General features: G+C 58.1%; 2 protein-coding genes across 2 annotated transcripts in view; one reads left to right on the forward strand and one right to left on the reverse strand.

Moving 5' to 3' along the window:
* Positions 1–377: 377 nt before the first annotated feature.
* LOC121272820 (syncollin-like) lies at positions 378–2,058 on the reverse strand. Its single transcript, XM_041179615.1, has one exon. The coding sequence runs from the start codon at positions 1,728–1,730 to the stop codon at positions 1,323–1,325; it is 408 nt and encodes a 135-aa protein (XP_041035549.1). The 5' UTR covers positions 1,731–2,058; the 3' UTR covers positions 378–1,322.
* A 3,574-nt stretch (positions 2,059–5,632) lies between these two features.
* The window catches only part of LOC121272760 (superoxide dismutase [Cu-Zn]-like), a 48,217-nt gene continuing 30,189 nt past the window's right edge, over positions 5,633–23,660 (forward strand). Inside the window, exons 1-3 of the mRNA XM_041179541.1 lie at positions 5,633–5,753; positions 5,850–5,954; positions 7,359–7,403. Of these exons, the coding sequence (XP_041035475.1) occupies positions 5,633–5,753; positions 5,850–5,954; positions 7,359–7,403 (271 nt within the window). The remainder of the gene's footprint in view (positions 5,754–5,849; positions 5,955–7,358; positions 7,404–23,660) is intronic.

Genomic DNA, 23,660 nt, shown 5'->3' on the forward strand with positions numbered 1-23,660 from the left:
CCTCAAAGGTACAGGGCCATTGGGTCAGTGGAATTCAGGAGGCAGGTCCCCCCGCCGCCCCAACCGCCCCAGCTAACTCCGAACGCAGCCTCAAATAGGCTCGGGGCAGCTGATAACTCTGGAGCTGAGCCTGGGAAAGGAGAGGGAGAGGGATCGCAGCGCGAGAGAGGCAGCTAAAGCGGACGGCATGAGCTCCGAAACCTCGCACCCCAATGACGGACGAGGCACCACCACGACACACACACACCAGGAGATGGAGCAGGAGGAAGCGGGTGATGTTTTATTCAAAGCTTACAGAGAGAGAGAGAGAGAGAGAGAGAGAGAGAGAGACAGGACCCGAATCTCTCGAACGACCAGTCCGAGGGAACGACATCGTGATCACGCCAGCGGAGGTAGAGGGGTTGGAGGGGTGGGGGGGGGGGAGGGGCGAACGCCGGAGACAACCCGAAGGCCAAGATGGCACCGCCCGATGGACATTGGCACCGCCGGGGGGCACGGGTGACACTTTGCCAAGGGGGCAAGGGATTGGCGGGGGGGGTTGGTGTGGTTAACTGGTCCCGTCGGGAGTTCTGCCTTGGGCGAGGTGGGAGGGAGGATAGCTGAGGGGGGGAGGTGTGTGGGTGGCAGGAGGGGGCAAACCGTGCCTCTTTGCTGCCCGGGCATGGGTTGGCGCCCAGGCGGGTACGAAAAGAGGCGAGCGATGATGATCAAGGCTGGTGAGGTTGGGAGAGCGGGGTTCGGCGCCCAGGCGGGTACGATAAGAGGCGAGCGATGATGATCAAGGCTGGTGAGGTTGGCAGAGCGGGGCTCTGCACCCAGGCGGGTACGATAAGAGGCGAGCAATGATGATCAAGGCTGGTGAGGTTGGGAGAGCGGGGTTCGGCGCCCAGGCGGGTACGATAAGAGTCGAGCGACGATGATCAAGGCTGGTGAGGTTGGGAGAGTGGGGCTCTGCACCCAGGCGGGTACGATAAGAGGCGAGCGATGATGATCAAGGCTGCCGAGGATGGGAGAGCGGGAGTCCGGTGCCCAGGCAGGTACGAAAAGAGGCGAGTGATGATGATCAAGGCTGGCGAGGTTGGGAGAGCGGGGGTCCGGTGCCCAGGCGGGTACGAAAAGAGGCGAGCGATGATGATCAAGGCTGGTGAGGTTGGGAGAGCGGGGGTCCGGTGCCCAGGCGGGTATGATAAGAGGTGAGCGATGATGATCAAGGCTGGCGAGGTTGGGAGAGCGGGGTTCCGGTGCCCAGGCGGGTATGATAAGAGGCGAGCGATGATGATCCAGGCTGGGGGGGGGGTGGTGGGCGAGCGCACGCCAGGTGCTCAGCTGCAGGTGCAGTAGTACGAGGAGATGGAGTTGTCCCAGTTGCCAAAGAGCCCCTTGCCCGATTCCACCAGGCGGTACTGGATGCCGGTACGGAAGGTGCGCCTGTAGCCCAGCTTGTTGCGTTTGTTCCAGACGGTGAGCTGGCAGCGAGGCCCCACCACCAGCGAGGAGATCCGGTCGTTCCATTCGCGCCCCATGGAGGCCACGTCGGCAGGGCTGACCACATCGAAGAAGCCGCCGGAGCAGCAGCGGTCGTAGAGCACGTTGCTGTCCCGGTAGAAGCGGGCGCACACCCTCACGCCGTCCACGTTCCGCAGGGTGCTGGGGTCAGGACACAAGGCCAGGGCGCCCGACAGGAGCAGGGCTGAGAGCAGCAGCAGCAGCGACGCCAGGGATCCGCCCATCCTTCCAGGTTCCGGGTAGAGGCGACTGAAGCACCTTCGGCGGCTCCCCCACTTGATATACCACAGTCGGCGGCGCTTATCGCACCCGAACGTCACCCGCGGAGTGATTAATGCCGCACGTCTCGAAGATCCGGCGCTGGCTGCAGGACAGGTCGCGCTCACCAGCCCCGCAGGCCGGGAAAATGACTCACACCAGCAGCTGCCCCCAGGCCAATGGACAGTGATAACAAGCAGCTTTCAAGGCCACCACAGCACCGGCTGCAGCAACAGAGCCCAGCTCCCATAATCCAGATAGCGCAGAGGGAGCTTTACTCTGTATCTAACCCCGTGCTGTACCTGTCCTGGGAATGTTTGATGGGGACAGTGTAGAGGGAGATTTACTCTGTATCTAACCCCGTGCTGTACCTGTCCTGGGAGTGTTTGATGGGGACAGAGTAGAGGGAGCTTTACTCTGTATCTAACCCCGTGCTGTACCTAACCTGGGAGTGTTTGATGGGGACGGTGTAGAGGGAGCTTTACTCTCTATCTAACCCCGTGCTGTACCTGTCCTGGGAATGTTTGAAGCGGACAGTGTAGAGGGAGATTTACTCTGTATCTAACCCCGTGCTGTACCTGTCCTGGGAGTGTTTGATGGGGACAGAGTAGAGGGAGCTTTACTCTGTATCTAACCCCGTGCTGTACCTGTCCTGGGAGTGTTTGATGGGGACAGTGTAGAGAGAGCTTTACTCTGTATCTAACCCCGTGCTGTACCTGTCCTGGGAGTGTTTGATGGGGACGGTGTAGAGGGAGCTTTACTCTGTATCTAACCCCATGCTGTACCTGTCCTGGGAGTGTTTGATGGGGACGGTGTAGAGGGAGCTTTACTCTGTATCTAACCCCATGCTGTACCTGTCCTGGGAGTGTTTGATGGGGACAGTGTAGAGAGAGCTTTACTCTGTATCTAACCCTGTGCTGTACCTGTCCTGGGAGAGTTTGATGGGGACGGTATAGAGGGAGCTTTACTCTGTATCTAACCCCGTGCTGTACCTGTCCTGGGAGTGTTTGATGGGGACAGTGTAGAGAGAGCTTTACTCTGTATCTAACCCTGTGCTGTACCTGTCCTGGGAGTGTTTGATGGGGACGGTGTAGAGTGAGCTTTACTCTGTATCTCACCCCGTGCTGTACCTGTCCTGGGAGTGTTTGATGGGGACAGTGTAGAGGGAACTTTACTCTGTGTCTAACCCCGCTGTATCTTCCTGACTCCAATTATTGTAATGCTCCCCCAGATTCCGCACTCCGTAAACTTGATATCATCCAAAGTCCTCCAGCTGCCTTGCCCCAACTCCCGCCATGTCCCTGTAAACAATTTCACCCATCTGCACGGCTCCAGGCCAAACAACTCCTCCATTCAATGTCCAGTGGCATTACCACGATGTCACCATCTGCCCCTAGTGTGTTTTTAAGGATGCTCACCGTGGCCTGACTCTTGACAAGCCCAGGCTGAGTTTCTTTGGTGGACTGCACCCTGTGGGGTGAGTGACCCCCGACAGCACTAGCTGAATTCCGTTAGTCAGAATCTCGAGGGCCTCTCAGCCCACCCCACCCACCCCATTACTTTCATCTAGTTCACACTGATCGGAAACGGGGGGGGGGGTACATCTTGCTAATTTTGGCTTTGGCGGGTCTACTTAATGTTTTGCCTCTGTCCAGTTGATGGATCACTCAGCAAGCTCTCTTGACTTTGGGCAGGTTCTGAATTTGGTTAGGAAGAACGGGGAGAGATGATTTTAAAGAAAGGGGACAACTGCAAAGCGGGGACAGGGGCAGAGGGACCCAGGGGTATATGTGCACAAATGATTTGAATGTGGCAGGACAGGTTGAGAGAGAGAGCGGGTAATAAAGCATCCAATATTCTGGGCTTTATTAATAGTGGCATAGAGTACAAGAGCAAGGAGGTTATGTTAAACCTGTATAAAACACTGGTTCAGCCCCAACTGGAGTATTGTGTCCAGTTCTGGGCACCGCACTTTAGGAAGGATATGAAGGCTTCAGATTGAGAGTGCGGAAAATATTCACAAGAGTGGTTGTGATTTTGGTGTCTTGACTCGGCCTGACTTGCGATCTTGGCCTTCTCTAGGGACAAATCCTGTTTCAATTGCAAATATACCGACAGCTCGTCATCGAGCCTACCATCAATGATGTGGTTGTGACTGAATTTGTGTTTTAAGGCTCTGTAACTGCAAGTACTTGCTCACCGATGCAGGTCATTGATCGAAGTACTCCCTTCTTTGGATTCTCTGATTGAATTTTTCTCTTTCAATCACCAAATTCTTTTTGGGGCTGTGGTATTTCTGCAAGGCGTCTCTTGCCTCGTTGTCTGATGCCCAGGTTTCCCCATTGCTTTCCTGTGCGAGGGCATCATCGACTATGGCTCCCACAGCATATAAAAGTGTACAGTCCTGGTGGTTCTGAGGTTTTGGAACTCTCTACGCAAGAGTTCGATCATTGAGCACGTTCAAGACCGGAATCGATAGATTTCTGCGTACAATCGACATCCAGAGGCCCCAGGCTAACACTCTAATAAAACTTGAAATTTTTTTTACAAAAGCTCATCTCAGCAATGGTGACCATAGCAACTATCATCGATGATTGTAAAAAAACCCATCTGGTTCATTAATGTCCCTTCAGGAAAGGAAATCTGACCGTCCTTACCCAGTCTGGCCTACACGTGACCTCAGACCCCCACGGCGACGCGGCTGACTCTTAAACTGCCCTAGCAAGTCATTCAGTTCAAGGGGCAATTAGGAATGGGACCAGCATTTGTTGCCCATCCCTAATTGCCCCCTTGTGAAGGAGGTGGGTGAGCCGCCTTCTTGAGCCGCTGCAGTCCCCGTGTGGTGTAGGTACACCCACGGTGCTGTTAGGGAGGGAGGTCCAGGATTTTGTCCGTGTGGTGTAAGCACACCCACCGTGCTGTTAGGGAGGGAGTTCCAGGGTTTTGACCCAGCCACAGTGAAGGAACGGCTGATAGATTTCCAAGTCGGGATGGTGAGTGGCTCGGAGGGGAACTTGCAGGCGGTGGTGTTCCCCGTGTGTCTGCTGCCCTTGTCCTTCTAGGTGGTAGAGGTGGTGCGTTTGGGCGGTGCTGTCGAAGGAGCCTTGGCGAGTTGCTGCAGTGCATCTTGTAGATGGTACACACACTACTGCCCCTGTGCGTCGGTGGTGAAGTGGAGTGAATGTTTGTGGATGGGGTGCACATCAAGCGGGGCTGCTTTGTCCTGGATGGTGTCGAGTTTCTTGAGTGTTGTGGGAGCTGCACTCATCCAGGCAAGTGGGGAGTATCCCATCACATTCCTGACAGGCTTTGGGGAGTCAGGAGGTGAGTAACTCTCCGCAGGATTCCCAGCCGCTGACCTGCTCTTGTAGCCACAGTATTTATACGGCTGGGTCCAGTTCTGTTTCTGGTCAATGGTAACCCCCAGGATGTTGATAGTGGGGGATTCAGTGATGGTGATGCCATTGAACGTCAAGAGGCGATTGTTAGATTCTCTCTTGTTGGAGATGGTCATTGCCTGGTACTTGTGTGGTGCCTTTTCACACATTAACCAGCTTGGAAGTGGCTGGCCTCGTGCCATGTCAATTTTTCCCATCCTCCAGAGCAGAACATGGCTCCAACATGTGCTTTCCCCTCCCTACCACCTACTGCGCATGCGTGCCTTCCCCGGCCCAGGAGGGAATGAGGTCATCACCAATGTTGCGCATCCGTTTGGCCCAGGGCAGGGTGGAGATGCTGCGCACGCGCAAAAGGCTGGGCGCAGCCGGACGTCAAAGCGTGCTGCAAAACAAAAACAGAATTACCTGGAAAAACTCAGCAGGTCTGGCAGCATCGGCGGAGAAGAAAAGAGTTGACGTTTCGAGTCCTCATGACCCTTCGACAGAACTTCGCAGTCAGGAGCGCCGGAGGCCGGCGCGCAGCTGCGAAGACAGTGACGCGAGGAGCCGGGCGCGGCGCAGGCGCCTTGACGTGTGGTCTCGGAGACGGAGGCGGGAGGCGGCGACGGCCGCCATTATGGTGTGCGAGCTCCTGCTCCTGTCGGCCGTCTGGTTCCTCTTCGTCGCCTTCTGGCTGGAGACGGTGAGCGTCTGGGTCTTCCTCTGCAACTTCTACCAGGACCGGGGCTTCTACCTGCAGCGGCGCTGGGCGCCGAGGGCCGGCGGTGTCGGAGGCGGAGCCGCCATTACCAGGTCAGCAGGGCCGGGGAGGGAACATCCGGGCAACTGGGGCTGCCAGATAGTAGGCCATTGGGAATCACAGTGAGGCTGCCAGAGAGTGGGCTATAGGGAATTACACTGGGGCTGCCAGATAGTGGGCTATGGGGCATCACATTGGGGCTGCCAGATAGTGGATCATAGGGAATCACACTGGGGCTACCAGAAAGTGGGCCATAGAATCACAGTGATGCTGCCAGATAGTTGGCCATAGGGAATGACACTGGTGCTGCCAGATAGTGGGCCATAGGGAATCACAGTGATGCTGCCAGATAGTTGGCCATAGGGAATCACACTGGTGCTGCCAGATAGTGGGCCATAGGGAATCACAGTGATGCTGCCAGATCGTGGGCCATAGGGAATCACTGATGCTGCCAGATAGTGGGCCATAGGGAATCACACTGGTGCTGCCAGATAGTGGGCTATAGGGAATCACAGTGAGTCTGCCAGATAGTGGGCTATAGGGAATCACAGTGATGCTGCCAGATAGTGGGCTATAGGTAATCACACTGGGTCTGCCAGATAGTGGGCCATAGGGAATCACAGTGATGCTGCCAGATAGTGGGTCATAGGGAATCACACTGGGTTTGCCAGATAGTTGGCCATAGGGAATCACAGGGATGCTGTCAGATAGGGGCTATGGGGAATCACAGTGATGCTGCCAGATAGTGGTCTATAGGCAATCATAGTGATGCTGCCAGATAATGGATCATAGGGAATCACAGTGATGCTGCCAGATAGTGGGCCATAGGGAATCACAGTGATGCTGCCAGATAGTGGGCCGTAGGGAATCACAGTGAGGCTGCCAGATAGTGGACCCATACGATCAACCGTCCCTCATTATCCGGGACCGGCCTGTCCTTAGGCCTTTTGTCCCGCATCCGGGATCGTGCTTTCCCTCAATGTGTTTGGTCCCGGAGTATCGCCTGCGCCCGGCAGTCTCTGTCCGCTCCTGTTCTGGGCAGTTGCTGTGCCACCACCCGTGCCTTTGGCACCAGAAGGTGCCCCTGGTTTGTGCTGGGTGCTCTGGGCACGTGCCCTTGGGGGGTGGGGGCAGGGAAGGACCTCCGACTGAGCCCGCCCTTAACTGGCTTGGTGGCGTTGACAAGCGCCCCTTTCGTTTACCCCCCCTGCGAGGGAGCTGCAGATACTGGGATTATGGGTCTTGTGTCTCGAGGGGGTACTGCCTTGACCCAAGAGATGCAAACTTGGGACACGGCTGGAATAGGAAGGCTTTGGGCTGGAGTAGGTTTGAAAGGGGGGAGGCACGACAATTTGAGCTGGCCTGGAGCCGGGGAGCAGGCACGGGCATTAACGCTCATCCGGGTCTGCGATGTTTGCAGTGCTCCGATACTAACAGAATTCCGCCCTGCTTCCCAGGGTCTCCGTGGAGGAACCGGGGCAGCTCCTGCACATCCTGGGAAGGTAAGACCGCATTTCAATATCAGGGTGAAGGTTGACTTTATATAACTCCCCCTCTCATTGCGGAATAGGGGAGGGGTGAGTGCTCTTGGCTTCCCCCAGATTGGGAAGAGGAAGCGAGAACAAGGGCAGGTGGGGGGGTAGGGCAGGCAGGACCTAGGGGATGAAGCGGGTGAGCGGTGGTGGAATGGTCGGGGGGGGGAACAAAGAATAGGAGCCACAGTGTCCCGAGAGAGAATGCGTCAGAACGCGCATGTGTCGGATAGGCCATTCGGCCCCTCAAGCCTGCTTCCCCATTCAATAAGATCATGGCTGATCTGATTGTTCCTCAACTCCACTTTCCTTTCCCCCCACTACAACCCCCCATAACCCTCGACTCCCTCGTCGATCAGAAATCTGTCTCACTCGGCCTTGAATATATTCAGTGACCCGGCCCCCACTGCTCTCGGGGGGTGGGGGGGGGAGAGAATTCCACAGACTGACCACCCTCTGAGAGAAGAAATTCCTCCTCATCTCTGTCTTCAATGGGAGACCCCTCATTCTGAAACTGTGCCCCCCCCTCCCCTCATTCTAGATTTCCCCCCTTGAGGGGGGGAAACATCCCCTCAGCATCCACCCTGTCAAACCCCCTCCCCTCAGAATCTGACATGTTTCAATAAGATCACCTCTCATTCTTCTAAACTCCAATGGGGTAGAGGCCCCAACCTGCTCAACCTTTCCCCATCAGACAAACCCCCTTCGTCCCAGGAATCAGCCGAGTGAACCTTCTCTGAACGGCTTCCAGGGTGGTGAATGATTCTGGAGGACTCAGTGTTTGGAGGTGAACAGGAGCTGGGAAGAGGGGATGGGGGTTCGTTTAAGGGGATTGGCCAGACAATGACATTAATAGTTACCAGAATGGTCCCCAGGATTGAGGGGGCTTCAGTTCATGTGGAGAGGCCGGAGGAGCCGGGATTGTTCTCCTCAGAGCACAGAAGGTTAAGGAGGAGATTGAATCGGGGGGGGTTCAAAATCACAAGGTGGGGTCTTGATCGAGTAAATGAAGAGAAACTGTTTCCAGTGGCGGGAAAGTCGGTAACCAGAGTTGGGCGGGCGGGTGGCGGGGGGGGACAGATTGAAAAGAATCGGCGGGGAGAGGGGGGGGAAGGGGAGATGAGGAGAATTTTATTTTCAACACAGCAAGTTGTTGTGATCTGGAAGGCGCTGCCTGGAAAATGTCTGAATGGATTCGATAGGGTCGATAGAGAGAAACTTATTGACCCTTGCGGGGGTAGGGGATGGGGTGGAGGAGTCGTCCAGAACAATGGGGCAGAACCTTTAAAACTCGAGCCCGACCGTTCAGGGGTGATGTCAGGAAGCGCTTGCTCACACCGAGGGGAGTGGGAATCTGGAACTCTCTCCCCACCCCCCAAATAAGCTGTCGAGGTTGAGGGGGTGGGGTTCAATTGGAAATTTCAAACCCCAGGATTGATAGGTTTTGTATGGTAAGGAGCATTAAAAGCTTTGGAACCGAGGCAGGGCGATGGAGTTAAGGTACACTTCAGCCAGGGTCTGACTGAATGGAGGAACAGGCTCGAGGAGGGGCTGAATGGCCTCCTCTTGTTCCTGTGTAACAGGCCCAAGATGGGGGCTGAATGGACCTCCTCCTGTTCCTGTGTAACAGGCTCAAGAGGGGCTGAATGGCCTCCTCCTGTTCCTGTGTAACAGGCTCGAGAGGGGGGCTGAATGGACTCCTCCTGTTCCTGTGTAACAGGCTCGAGAGGTGCTGAATGGCCTCCTCCTGTTCCTGTGTAATAGGATCGAGGAGGGGGCTGAATGGCCTCCTCCTGTTCCTGTGTAACAGGCTCGAGAGGGACTGAATGGGCCTCCTCCTGTTCCTGTGTAACAGGCTCGAGAAGGGGCTGAATGGCCTCCTCCTGTTCCTGTGTAACAGGCTCAAGGAGGGGGGCTGAATGGGCCTTCTCCTGTCCCTGCGTAACAGGCTCGAGAGGGGGGCTGAATGGGCCTCCTCCTGTCCCTGTGTAATTCACAGCCCTCTCCCAACTGGGACCAGGTCAGAGGTTAAAGTTGATACTGGCCGGGCCTATGTTGCTGGGCACTAGGGCTGGCTGAGATGCTAAGAATAGATAACTCGCTTGGGAGGACGGGCAGCTGCTGGGCTGGGGACCTTGGGTGAAGTGGGAACAGCTGGCAAGTTCACTGACTTGTTTGTCAACCACCTCAACTTTCTTATTCTGCGGACAAACACTGATTCCAGATAAACAGTGTGCTAACAGCACCTGTGTGCGGGCCAGCAGTATGTCTCAACCCTTCTTCATGCCAAACAAGTGAACGGTAAATTCTGCCAGTTAGAAGCTTTCAGCTGCTTCTCAGGCAGCAGCGCTGTTGCCTCGGGGTCCGAAGAACATGGATTGGAGCCGCCCGTCCAGGACTCGAACCCCAAAATCATGGCCTAATGCTTCCACCGCCCCCCCAAAGATCCCAGGCCACATCCAAGGTCTCAATACTGAGGGAGTGCCGCGCTGTCGGAGGGTCAGTGCTGAAGGAGCGTCGCTCTGTCGGAGGGTCAGTGCTGAGGGAGTGCCGCACTGTCGGAGGGTCAGTGCTCAGGGAGCTCCGCACTGAGGGAGGTTCAGTTCTGAGGGAGCGCCGCACTGTCGGAGGGTCAGTGCTGAGGGAGCTCCACGCGGTCGGAGGGTCAGTGCTGAGGGAGCGCCGCACTGTGGGAGGGTCAGTGTTGAGGGAGCTCCACGCTGTCGGAGGGTCAGTGCTGAGGGAGCGCCGCACTGAGGGAGGGTCAGTGCTGAGGGAGCGCCGCACCGTCGGAGGGTCAGCGCTGAGGTAGCGCCGCACTGTCGGAGGGTCAGCGCTGAGGTAGCGCGATGCACTGTCGGATGGTCAGCGCTGAGGGAGCGCCGTACTGTCGGAGGGTCAGCGCTGAGGGAGCGCCGCACTGTCGGAGGGTCAGCGCTGAGGGAACGCAGCACTGTCGGAGGGTCAGTGCTGAGGGAGCGTCGCTCTGTCGGAGGGTCAGTGCTGAGGGAGCGTCGCTCTGTCGGAGGGTCAGTGCTGAGGGAGCGTCGCTCAGTCGGAGGGTCAGTGCTGAGGGAGCGTCGCTCTGTCGGAGGGTCAGTGCTGAGGGAGCGTCGCTCTGTCGGAGGGTCAGTGCTGAGGGAGCGTCGCTCTGTCGGAGGGTCAGTGCTGAGGGAGCGTCGCTCTGTCGGAGGGTCAGTGCTGAGGGAGCGTCGCTCTGTCGGAGGGTCAGTGCTGAGGGAGCGTCGCTCTGTCGGAGGGTCAGTGCTGAGGGAGCGTCGCTCTGTCGGAGGGTCAGTGCTGAGGGAGCGTCGCTCTGTCGGAGGGTCAGTGCTGAGGGAGCGTCGCTCTGTCGGAGGGTCAGTGCTGAGGGAGCGTCGCTCTGTCGGAGGGTCAGTGCTGAGGGAGCGTCGCTCTGTCGGAGGGTCAGTGCTGAGGGAGCGTCGCTCTGTCGGAGGGTCAGTGCTGATGGAGCGTCGCTCTGTCGGAGGGTCAGTGCTGATGGAGCGTCGCTCTGTCGGAGAGTCAGCGCTGAGGGAGCGCCGCACTGTCGGAGGGTCAGTGCTGAGGGAGCTCCGTGCTGTTGGAGGATCAGTGCTGAGGGAGCTCCGTGCTGTTGGAGGATCAGTGCTGAGGGAGCGCCGCACTGTGGGAGGGTCAGCGCTGAGGGATCGCCGCTCTGTTGGAGGATCAGTGCTGAGGGAGCTCCGTGCTGTCGGAGGGTCAGTGCTGAGGGAGCGTCACTCTGTCGGAGGGTCAGCGCTGAGGCAGCGCCGTATTGTCGGAAGGTCAGTGCTGAGGGATCGTCGATCTGTCGGAGGGTCAGCGCTGAGGGAGCGTCGCTCTGTCGGAGAGTCAGTGCTGAGGGAGCGCCGCACTGTCGGAGGGTCAGTGCTGAGGGAGCGCCGCACTGTCGGAGGGTCAGCGCTGAGGGAGCGCCGCACTGTCGGAGGGTCAGCGCTGAGGGAGCGCCGCACTGTCGGAGGGTCAGCGCTGAGGGAGCGCCGCACTGTCGGAGGGTCAGCGCTGAGGGAGCGCCGCACTGTCGGAGGGTCAGCGCTGAGGGAGCGCCGCACTGTCGGAGGGTCAGCGCTGAGGGAGCGCCGCACTGTCGGAGGGTCAGCGCTGAGGGAGCGCCGCACTGTCGGAGGGTCAGCGCTGAGGGAGCGCCGCACTGTCGGAGGGTCAGCGCTGAGGGAGCGCCGCACTGTCGGAGGGTCAGCGCTGAGGGAGCGCCGCACTGTCGGAGGGTCAGCGCTGAGGGAGCGCCGCACTGTCGGAGGGTCAGCGCTGAGGGAGCGCCGCACTGTCGGAGGGTCAGCGCTGAGGGAGCGCCGCACTGTCGGAGGGTCAGCGCTGAGGGAGCGCCGCACTGTCGGAGGGTCAGCGCTGAGGGAGCGCCGCACTGTCGGAGGGTCAGCGCTGAGGGAGCGCCGCACTGTCGGAGGGTCAGCGCTGAGGGAGCGCCGCACTGTCGGAGGGTCAGCGCTGAGGGAGCGCCGCACTGTCGGAGGGTCAGCGCTGAGGGAGCGCCGCACTGTCGGAGGGTCAGCGCTGAGGGAGCGCCGCACTGTCGGAGGGTCAGCGCTGAGGGAGCGCCGCACTGTCGGAGGGTCAGCGCTGAGGGAGCGCCGCACTGTCGGAGGGTCAGCGCTGAGGGAGCGCCGCACTGTCGGAGGGTCAGCGCTGAGGGAGCGCCGCACTGTCGGAGGGTCAGCGCTGAGGGAGCGCCGCACTGTCGGAGGGTCAGCGCTGAGGGAGCGCCGCACTGTCGGAGGGTCAGCGCTGAGGGAGCGCCGCACTGTCGGAGGGTCAGCGCTGAGGGAGCGCCGCACTGTCGGAGGGTCAGCGCTGAGGGAGCGCCGCACTGTCGGAGGGTCAGCGCTGAGGGAGCGCCGCACTGTCGGAGGGTCAGCGCTGAGGGAGCGCCGCTCTGTCGGAGGATCAGCGCTGAGGGAGCGTCGCTCTGTCGGAGGGTCAGCGCTCAGGGAGCGCCGCTCTGTCGGAGGATCAGCGCTGAGGGAGCTCCGTGCTGTCGGAGGATCAGTGCTGAGGGAGCGTCGCTCTGTCGGAGGGTCAGCGCTGAGGGAGCGCCGTACTGTCGGAGGGTCAGCGCTGAGGGAGCGCCGTACTGTCGGAGGGTCAGTGCTGAGGGATCGTCGCTCTGTCGGAGGGTCAGTGCTGAGGGAGTGCCGCTCTGTCGGAGGGTCAGTGCTGAGGGAGCGCCGCATTGTCGGAGGGTCAGTGCTGAGGGAGCACCGCACTGCCGGAGGGTCAGTGCTGAGAGAGCTCCGTGCTGTCGGACGGTCAGAGCTGAGGGAGCTCCGCGCTGTCGGAGGGTCAGTGCTGAGAGAGCGCCGCACTGTCGGAAGGCCAGTGCTGAGGGTGCGCCGCACTGTCGAAAGACCAGTGCTGAGGGAGCGCCGCACTGTCGGAGGGCCAGTGCTGAGAGAGCGCCGCACTGTCGGAGGGCCAGTGCTAAGAGAGTGCCGCACTGTCGGAGGGCCAGTGCTGAGGGAGCGCCGCGCTGTCGGAGGGCCAGTGCTGAGGGAGGGCCGCGCTGTCGGTGGGCCAGTGCTGAGGGAGGGCCGCGCTGTCGGAGGGTCAGTGCTGAGGGAGGGCCGCGCTGTCGGAGGGTCAGTGCTGAGGGAGTGCCGCGCTGTCGGAGGGTCAGTGCTGAGGGAGTGCCGCGCTGTCGGAGGGTCAGTGCTGAGGGAGTGCCGCGCTGTCGGAGGGTCAGTGCTGAGGGAGTGCCGCGCTGTCGGAGGGTCAGTGCTGAGGGAGTGCCGCGCTGTCGGAGGGTCAGTGCTGAGGGAGTGCCGCGCTGTCGGAGGGTCAGTGCTGAGGGAGTGCCGCGCTGTCGGAGGGTCAGTGCTGAGGGAGTGCCGCGCTGTCGGAGGGTCAGTGCTGAGGGAGTGCCGCGCTGTCGGAGGGTCAGTGCTGAGGGAGTGCCGCGCTGTCGGAGGGTCAGTGCTGAGGGAGTGCCGCGCTGTCGGAGGGTCAGTGCTGAGGGAGTGCCGCGCTGTCGGAGGGTCAGTGCTGAGGGAGTGCCGCGCTGTCGGAGGGTCAGTGCTGAGGGAGTGCCGCGCTGTCGGAGGGTCAGTGCTGAGGGAGTGCCGCGCTGTCGGAGGGTCAGTGCTGAGGGAGTGCCGCGCTGTCGGAGGGTCAGTGCTGAGGGAGTGCCGCGCTGTCGGAGGGTCAGTGCTGAGGGAGTGCCGCGCTGTCGGAGATCAGTGCTGAGGGAGTGCCGTGCTGTGCATCTTACTGTGCTTTGATTTCAGATTATGTGACACAGGAGCGTAGAATACAAAGCCGAGCCACATGGGGGGATATTAGGGACAGGTGACCAGAAGCTTGATCAAAGAGGTTGGTTTTTACGTAGCGTGTGGGGCTGAGGGGTTCAGCACCAAACCCCCCCCCCCAAGGCAGCTGACGGCACGGCAACCAATGCTGGATGCTCGATAGGCTGGAATTGGAGAAGCGCAGCGATCTCGGAGGGCTGTGGGGCTGGAGGAGGTTACAGAGATAGGGAGGTTTATCGGGGCTGGAGGAGGTTACAGAGATAGGGAGGTTTGTAGGGGCTGGAGGAGGTTACAGAGGTACGGCGGGGTGTAGGGGGCTGGAGGAGGTGACAGATAGGGAAGGTTGTAGGGGCTGGAGGAGGTTATAGAGATAGGGAGTGTTGTAGGGGCTGGAGGAGGTTACAGAGATAGGGAGGGTTGTAGGGGCTGAAGCGGGTTACAGAGATAAGGAGGGTTGTAGGGGCTGTAGGAGGTTATAGAGATATGGAGGATTGTAGGGGCTGTAGGAGGTTACAGAGATAGGGAAGGTTGTAGGGGATGGAGGGGGTTACAGAGATAGGGAGGGTTGAAGGGGCTGGAGGAGGTTTCAGAGATAGGGAGTGTTGTTGGGGCTGGAGCGGGTTACAGAGATAGGGAAGGTTGTAGGGGCTGTAGGAGGTTACAGAGAAAGGGAGCGGTGTAGAGGCTGGAGGAGGTTACAGAGATAGGGAGGGGTGTAGAGGCTGGAGGAGGTTACAGAGATAGGGAGGGGTGTATGTGCTGGAAGAGGTTACAGAGATAGGGAGGGGTGTAGGGGCTGGAGCATGTTAGAGAGATAGGTAGGGCTGTCGGGGCTGGAGGAGGTTACAGGGATAGGGAGGGTTGTCGGGGCCTGAGGAGGTTACAGAGATAGGGAGGGGTGTAGGGTCTGGAGGAGGTTACAGAGATAGCAAGGGGTGTAGGGGCTGGAGGAGTTTACAGAGATAGGGAGGGTTGTCGGGGCTGGAGGGGGTTACAGAGATAGAGAGGGTTGAAGGGGCTGGAGGGGGTTACAGACATAGGGAGTGTTGTTGGGGCTGGAGCGGGTTACAGAGATAGGGAGGGTTGTAGGGGCTGTAGGAGGTTACAGAGATAGGGAGGGTTGTAGGGGCTGTAGGAGGTTACGGAGATAGTGAGGTTTGTAGGGGCTGGAGGAGGTTACAGAGATAGGGAGGTTTGTAGGGGCTGGAGGAGGTTGCAGAGATAGCAAGGGGTGTAGGGGCTGGAGGAGTTTACAGAGATAGGGAGGGTTGTCGGGGCTGGAGGAGGTTACAGAGATAGGGAGGGGTGTAGGGGCTGGAGGAGGTTACAGAGATAGCAAGGTGTGTAGGGGCTGGAGGAGGTTACAGAGATAGGGAGGGGTGTAGGGGCTGGAGGAGGTTACAGACATAGGGAGTGTTGTTGGGGCTGGAGCGGGTTACAGAGATAGGGAGGCTTATAGGGGCTGGAGGAGGTTACAGAGATAGGGAGGGTTGTAGGGGCTGGAGGAGGTTACAGAGATAGGGAGGGTTGTAGGGGCTGGAGGATGTTACAGAGATAGGGAGGTTTGTAGGGGCTGGAGAAGGTTACAGAGATAGGGAGGGGTGTAGGGGCTGGAGGAGGTTGCAGAGATAGGGAGGGGTGTAGGGGCTGGAGGAGGTTACAGAGATAGGGAGGGTTGTGGGGGCTGGAAGAGGTTACAGACATAGGGTGGGTTGTAGGGGCTGGAGAAGGTTACAGAGATAGGGAGGGTTGTAGGGTCTGGAGGGGGTTACAGAGATAGGGAGGGTTGTAGGGTCTGGAGGGGGTTACAGAGATAGGGAGGGTTGTAGGGTCTGGAGGGGGTTACAGAGATAGGGAGGGTTGTAGGGTCTGGAGGGGGTTACAGAGATAGGGAGGGTTGTAGCGGCTGGAGGAGGTTACAGAGATAGGGAGGGGTGTAGGGGCTGGAGGAGGTTACAGAGATCATGAGGGTTGCAGGGGCTGTAGGAGGTTACAGAGGAAGGGAGCGGTGTAGGGGCTGGAGGAGGTTACAGAAATAGGGAGGAGTGTAGGGGCTGGAGGAGGTTACAGAGACAGGGAGGGGTGTAGGGTCTGGAGGAGGTTACAGAGATAGCAAGGGGTGTAGGGGCTGGAGCGAATTACAGAGATAGGGAGGGTTGTAGGGGCTGTAGGAGGTTACAGAGATAGGGAGGGTTGTAGGGGCTGGAGGATGTTACAGAGATAGGGAGGTTTGTAGGGGCTGGAGGAGGTTGCAGAGATAGGGAGGGGTGTAGGGGCTGGAGGAGGTTGCAGAGATAGGGAGGGGTGTAGGGGCTGGAGGAGGTTACAGAGATAGGGAGGGTTGTGGGGGCTGGAGGAGGTTACAGTAATAGGGTGGGTTCTAGGGGCTGGAGGAGGTTACAGAGATATGGAGGGTTGTAGGGTCTGGAGGAGGTTACAGAGATAGCAAGGGGTGTAGGGGCTGGAGGAGGTTACAGAGATAGGGAGGGTTGCCGGGGCTGGAGGAGGTTACAGAAATAGGGAGGAGTGTAGGGGCTGGAGGAGTTTACAGAGATAGGGAGGGGTGTAGGGTCTGGAGGAGGTTACAGAGATAGCAAGGGGTGTAGGGGCTGGAGCGGGTTACAGAGATAGGGAGGGTTGTAGGGGCTGTAGGAGTTTACAGAGATAGGGAGGGTTGTAGTGGTTGGAGGATGTTACAGAGATAGGGAGGTTTGTTGGGGCTGGAGGAGGTTGCAGAGATAGGGAGGGGTGTAGGGGCTGGAGGAGGTTACAGAGATAGGGAGGGGTGTAGGGGATGGAGGAGTTTACAGAGATAGGGAGGGTTGTCGGGGCTGGAGGAGGTTACAGAGATCGGGAGGGGTGTAGGGGCTGGAGGAGGTTACAGAGATAGCAAGGTGTGTAGGGGCTGGAGGAGGTTACAGAGATAGGGAGGGGTGTAGGGGCTGGAGGGGGTTACAGACATAGGGAGGGTTGTAGGGGCTGGAGGGGGTTACAAAGATAGGGAGCGTTGTAGGGGCTGGAGCGGGTTACAGAGATAGGGAGGGTTGTAGGGGCTGGAGGATGTTGCAGAGATAGGGAGGTTTGTAGGGGCTGGAGGAGGTTACAGAGAAAGGGAGCGGTGTAGAGGCTGGAGGAGGTTACAGAGATAGGGAGGGGTGTAGAGGCTGGAGGAGGTTACAGAGATAGGTAGGGGTGTATGTGCTGGAAGAGGTTACAGAGATAGGGAGGGGTGTAGGGGCTGGAGCATGTTACAGAGATAGGGAGGTCTGTCGGGGCTGGAGGAGGTTACAGGGATAGGGAGGGTTGTCGGGGCCTGAGGAGGTTACAGAGATAGGGAGGGGTGTAGGGTCTGGAGGAGGTTACAGAGATAGCAAGGGGTGTCGGGGCTGGAGGAGTTTACAGAGATAGGGAGGGTTGTCGGGGCTGGAGGGGGTTACAGAGATAGAGAGGGTTGAAGGGGCTGGAGTGGGTGACAGACATAGGGAGTGTTGTAGGGGCTGGAGCGGGTTACAGAGATAGGGAGTGTTGTAGGGGCTGTTGGAGGTTACAGAGATAGGGAGGGTTGTAGGGGCTGGAGGATGTTACAGATAGGGAGGTTTGTAGGGGCTGGAGGAGCTTACAGAGATAGGGAGGGGTGTAGGGGCTGGAGGAGGTTGCCGAGATAGGGAGGTTTGTAGGGGCTGGAGGAGGTTGCAGAGATAGGGAGGGGTGTAGGGGCTGGAGGAGTTTACAGAGATAGGGAGGGGTGTAGGGGCTGGAGGGGGTTACAGACATAGGGTTGTAGGGGCTGGAGGGGGTTACAGAGATAGGGAGCCTTGTAGGGGCTGGAGTGGGTTACAGAGATAGGGAGGGTTGAAGCGGCTGCAGGGGGTTACAGACATAGGGATGGGTGTAGGGGCTGGAGGAGGTTACAGAGATCGGGAGGGTTGTAGGTGCTGTAGGAGGTTACAGAGGAAGGGAGCGGTGTAGGTGCTGGAGGAGGTTACAGCGATAGGGAGGTGTGTATGTGCTGGAAGAGGTTACATAGATAGGGAGGGTTGTAGGGGCTGGAGGATGTTACAGAGATAGGGAGGGCTGTAGGGGCTCGAGGAGGTTACAGAGATAGGGAGGGTTGTGGGGGCTGGAAGAGGTTACAGACATAGGGTGGGTTGTAGGGGCTGGAGGAGGTTACAGGGATAGGGAGGGTTGTAGGGTCTGGAGGGGGTTACAGTGATAGGGAGGGTTGTAGCGGCTGGAGGAGGTTACAGAGATAGGGATGGGTGTAGGGGCTGTAGGAGGTTACAGAGGAAGGTAGCGGTGTAGGGGTTGGAGGAGGTTACAGCGATAGGGAGGTGTGTATGTGCTGGAAGAGGTTACATAGATAGGGAGGGTTGTAGGGGCTGGAGGATGTTACAGAGATAGGGAGGGCTGTAGGGGCTGGAGGTGTTTACAGAGATAGGGAGGGTTGTCAGGGCCTGAGGAGGTTACAAAGATAGCAAGGGGTGTAGGGGCTGGAGGAGGTTACAGAGACAGGGAGGGGTGTAGGGTCTGGAGGAGGTTACAGAGATAGCAAGGGGTGTAGGGGCTGGAGCGGGTTACAGAGATAGGGAGGGTTGTAGGGGCTGTAGGAGGTTACAGAGATTGGGAGGGTTGTAGGGGCTGGAGGATGTTACAGAGATAGGGAGGTTTGTAGGGGCTGGAGGAGGTTGCAGAGATAGGGAGGGGTGTAGGGGCTGGAGGAGGTTGCAGAGATAGGGAGGTGTGTAGGGGCTTGAGGAGGTTACAGAGATAGGGAGGGTTGTGGGGGCTGGTCGATGTTACAGTAATAGGGTGGGTTGTAGGGGCTGGAGGAGGTTACAGAGATAGGGAGGGTTGTAGGGTCTGGAGGAGGTTACAGGGATAGCAAGGGGTGTAGGGGCTGGAGGAGGTTACAGAGATCGGGAGGGTTGTAGGTGCTGTAGGAGGTTACAGAGGAAGGGAGCGGTGTAGGTGCTGGAGGAGGTTACAGCGATAGGGAGGTGTGTATGTGCTGGAAGAGGTTACATAGATAGGGAGGGTTGTAGGGGCTGGAGGATGTTACAGAGATAGGGAGGGCTGTAGGGGCTCGAGGAGGTTACAGAGATAGGGAGGGTTGTGGGGGCTGGAAGAGGTTACAGACATAGGGTGGGTTGTAGGGGCTGGAGGAGGTTACAGGGATAGGGAGGGTTGTAGGATCTGGAGGGGGTTGCAGTGATAGGGAGGGTTGTAGCGGCTGGAGGAGGTTACAGAGATAGGGATGGGTGTAGGGGCTGGAGGAGGTTACAGAGATCGGGAGGGTTGTAGGGGCTGTAGGAGGTGACAGAGGAAGGTAGCGGTGTAGGGGCTGGAGGAGGTTACAGCGATAGGGAGGTGTGTATGTGCTGGAAGAGGTTACATAGATAGGGAGGGTTGTAGGGGCTGGAGGATGTTACAGAGATAGGGAGGGCTGTAGGGGCTGGAGGTGTTTACAGAGATAGGGAGGGTTGTCAGGGCCTGAGGAGGTTACAAAGATAGCAAGGGGTGTAGGGGCTGGAGGAGGTTACAGAGACAGGGAGGGGTGTAGGGTCTGGAGGAGGTTACAGAGATAGCAAGGGGTGTAGGGGCTGGAGCGGGTTACAGAGATAGGGAGGGTTGTAGGGGCTGTAGGAGGTTACAGAGATAGGGAGGGTTGTAGGGGCTGGAGGATGTTACAGAGATAGGGAGGTTTGTAGGGGCTGGAGGAGGTTGCAGAGATAGGGAGGGGTGTAGGGGCTGGAGGAGGTTGCAGAGATAGGGAGGTGTGTAGGGGCTTGAGGAGGTTACAGAGATAGGGAGGGTTGTGGGGGCTGGTGGATGTTACAGTAATAGGGTGGGTTGTAGGGGCTGGAGGAGGTTACAGAGATAGGGAGGGTTGTAGGGTCTGGAGGAGGTTACAGGGATAGCAAGGGGTGTAGGGGCTGGAGGAGGTTACAGAGATAGGGAGGGTTGCCGGGGCTGGAGGAGGTTACAGAAATAGGGAGGAGTGTAGGGGCTGGAGGAGGTTACAGAGATAGGGAGGGGTGTAGGGGCTGGAGGAGGTTGCAGAGATAGGAAGGGGTTTAGGGGATGGAGGAGGATACAGAGATAGGGAGGGTTGTGGGGGCTGGAAGAGCTTACAGACATAAAGTGGGTTGTAGTTGCTGGAGGAGGTTACAGAGATAGGGAGGGTTGTAGTGTCTGGAGGATGTTACAGAGATAGGGAGGTTTGTAGGGGCTGGAGGAGATTACAGAGATAGGGAGGGATGTAGCGGCTGGAGGAGGTTGCAGAGATAGGGAGGGTTTTGGGTGCTGGAAGAGGTTACAGACATAGGGTGGGTTGTAGGGGCTGGAGGAGGTTACAGAGATACGGAGGGTTGTAGGGTCTGGAGGGGGTTACAGAGATAGGGAGGGTTGTAGCGGCTGGAGGAGGTTACAGAGATAGCGAGGGGTGTAGGGGCTGGAGGAGGTTACAGAGATCGGGAGGGTTGTAGGGGCTGTAGGAGGTTACATAGGAAGGGAGCGGTGTAGGGGCTGGAGGAGGTTACAGAGATAGGGAGGTTTGTATGTGCTGGAAGAGGTTACAGAGATAGGGAGGGTTGTAGGGGCTGGAGGAGGTTACAGGGATAGGGAGGGTTGTCAGGGCCTGAGGAGGTTACAAAGATAGCAAGGGGTGTAGGGGCTGGAGGAGGTTACAGAGACAGGGAGGGGTGTAGGGTCTGGAGGAGGTTACAGAGATAGCAAGGGGTGTAGGGGCTGGAGCGGGTTACAGAGATAGGGAGGGTTGTAGGGGCTGTAGGAGGTTACAGAGATAGGGAGGGTTGTAGGGGCTGGAGGATGTTACAGAGATAGGGAGGTTTGTAGGGGCTGGAGGAGGTTGCAGAGATAGGGAGGGGTGTAGGGGCTGGAGGAGGTTGCAGAGATAGGGAGGTGTGTAGGGGCTTGAGGAGGTTACAGAGATAGGGAGGGTTGTGGGGGCTGGTGGATGTTACAGTAATAGGGTGGGTTGTAGGGGCTGGAGGAGGTTACAGAGATAGGGAGGGTTGTAGGGTCTGGAGGAGGTTACAGGGATAGCAAGGGGTGTAGGGGCTGGAGGAGGTTACAGAGATCGGGAGGGTTGTAGGTGCTGTAGGAGGTTACAGAGGAAGGGAGCGGTGTAGGTGCTGGAGGAGGTTACAGCGATAGGGAGGTGTGTATGTGCTGGAAGAGGTTACATAGATAGGGAGGGTTGTAGGGGCTGGAGGATGTTACAGAGATAGGGAGGGCTGTAGGGGCTCGAGGAGGTTACAGAGATAGGGAGGGTTGTGGGGGCTGGAAGAGGTTACAGACATAGGGTGGGTTGTAGGGGCTGGAGGAGGTTACAGGGATAGGGAGGGTTGTAGGGTCTGGAGGGGGTTACAGTGATAGGGAGGGTTGTAGCGGCTGGAGGAGGTTACAGAGATAGGGATGGGTGTAGGGGCTGGAGGAGGTTACAGAGATCGGGAGGGTTGTAGGGGCTGTAGGAGGTTACAGAGGAAGGTAGCGGTGTAGGGGCTGGAGGAGGTTACAGCGATAGGGAGGTGTGTATGTGCTGGAAGAGGTTACATAGATAGGGAGGGTTGTAGGGGCTGGAGGATGTTACAGAGATAGGGAGGGCTGTAGGGGCTGGAGGTGTTTACAGAGATAGGGAGGGTTGTCAGGGCCTGAGGAGGTTACAAAGATAGCAAGGGGTGTAGGGGCTGGAGGAGGTTACAGAGACAGGGAGGGGTGTAGGGTCTGGAGGAGGTTACAGAGATAGCAAGGGGTGTAGGGGCTGGAGCGGGTTACAGAGATAGGGAGGGTTGTAGGGGCTGTAGGAGGTTACAGAGATAGGGAGGGTTGTAGGGGCTGGAGGATGTTACAGAGATAGGGAGGTTTGTAGGGGCTGGAGGAGGTTGCAGAGATAGGGAGGGGTGTAGGGGCTGGAGGAGGTTGCAGAGATAGGGAGGTGTGTAGGGGCTTGAGGAGGTTACAGAGATAGGGAGGGTTGTGGGGGCTGGTGGATGTTACAGTAATAGGGTGGGTTGTAGGGGCTGGAGGAGGTTACAGAGATAGGGAGGGTTGTAGGGTCTGGAGGAGGTTACAGGGATAGCAAGGGGTGTAGGGGCTGGAGGAGGTTACAGAGATAGGGAGGGTTGCCGGGGCTGGAGGAGGTTACAGAAATAGGGAGGAGTGTAGGGGCTGGAGGAGGTTACAGAGATAGGGAGGGGTGTAGGGGCTGGAGGAGGTTGCAGAGATAGGAAGGGGTTTAGGGGATGGAGGAGGATACAGAGATAGGGAGGGTTGTGGGGGCTGGAAGAGCTTACAGACATAAAGTGGGTTGTAGTTGCTGGAGGAGGTTACAGAGATAGGGAGGGTTGTAGTGTCTGGAGGATGTTACAGAGATAGGGAGGTTTGTAGGGGCTGGAGGAGATTACAGAGATAGGGAGGGATGTAGGGGCTGGAGGAGGTTGCAGAGATAGGGAGGGTTTTGGGTGCTGGAAGAGGTTACAGACATAGGGTGGGTTGTAGCGGCTGGAGGAGGTTACAGAGATAGCGAGGGGTGTAGGGGCTGGAGGAGGTTACAGAGATCGGGAGGGTTGTAGGGGCTGTAGGAGGTTACATAGGAAGGGAGCGGTGTAGGGGCTGGAGGAGGTTACAGAGATAGGGAGGTTTGTATGTGCTGGAAGAGGTTACAGAGATAGGGAGGGTTGTAGGGGCTGGAGGAGGTTACAGAGATAGGGAGGGCTGTAGGGCCTGGAGGATGTTACGGAGGTACCGAGGGCTGTAGGGGTTGGAGGAGGTTACAGAGATAGGGAGGGTTGTCAGGGCCTGAGGAGGTTACAGAGATAGCAAGGGGTGTAGGGGCTGGAGGAGGTTACAGAAATAGCGAGGGTTGTAGGGTCTGGAGGAGGTTACAGAGATAGCAAGGGGTGCAGGGTCTGGAGGAGGTTACAGAGATAGCAAGGGGTGTAGGGGCTGGAGCGGGTTACAGAGATAGGGAGGGTTGTAGGGGCTGTAGGAGGTTACAGAGATAGGGAGGGTTTTGGGTGCTCGAAGAGGTTACAGACATAGGGTGGGTTGTAGGGGCTGGAGGAGGTTACAGAGATACGGAGGGTTGTAGGGTCTGGAGGGGGTTACAGAGATAGGGAGGGTTGTAGCGGCTGGAGGATGTTACAGAGATAGGGAGGTTTGTAGGGGCTGGAGGAGGTTACAGAAATAGGGAGGAGTGTAGGGGCTGGAGGAGGTTGCAGATATAGGGAGGGGTATAGGGGCTGGAGGAGGTTACAGAGATAGGGAGGGTGGAGGGGGCTGGAGGAGGTTACAGTAATAGGGTGGGTTGTAGGGGCTGGAGGAGGTTACAGAAATAGGGAGGAGTGTACGGGCTGGAGGAGGTTACAGTAATAGGGTGGGTTGTAGGGGCTGGAGGAGGTTACAGAGATAGGGAGGGTTGTAGGGTCTGGAGGAGGTTACAGAGATAGCAAGGGGTGTCGGGGCTGGAGGAGGTTACAGAGATAGGGAGGGTTGCCGGTGCTGGAGAGGTTACAGAAATAGGGAGGAGTGTAGGGGATGGAGGTGGTTACAGAGATAGGGAGGGGTGTAGGGTCTGGAGGTGGTTACAGAGATAGCAAGGGGTGTAGGGGCTGGAGCGGGTTACAGAGATAGGGAGGGTTGTAGGGGCTGTAGGAGGTTACAGAGATAGGGAGGGTTGTAGGGTCTGGAGGATGTTACAGAGATAGGGAGGTTTGTAGGGTCTGGAGGAGGTTGCAGAGATAGGGAGGGGTGTAGGGGCTGGAGGAGGTTACAGAGATAGCAAGGGGTGTAGGGGCTGGAGGAGTTTACAGAGATAGGGAGGGTTGTCGGGGCTGGAGGAGGTTACAGAGATAGGGAGGGGTGTAGGGGCTGGAGGAGGTTACAGAGATAGCAAGGTGTGTAG

The sequence above is a fragment of the Carcharodon carcharias genome, chromosome 35 (genome assembly GCF_017639515.1).
Source record: "Carcharodon carcharias isolate sCarCar2 chromosome 35, sCarCar2.pri, whole genome shotgun sequence".
NCBI lineage: Eukaryota > Metazoa > Chordata > Chondrichthyes > Lamniformes > Lamnidae > Carcharodon > Carcharodon carcharias.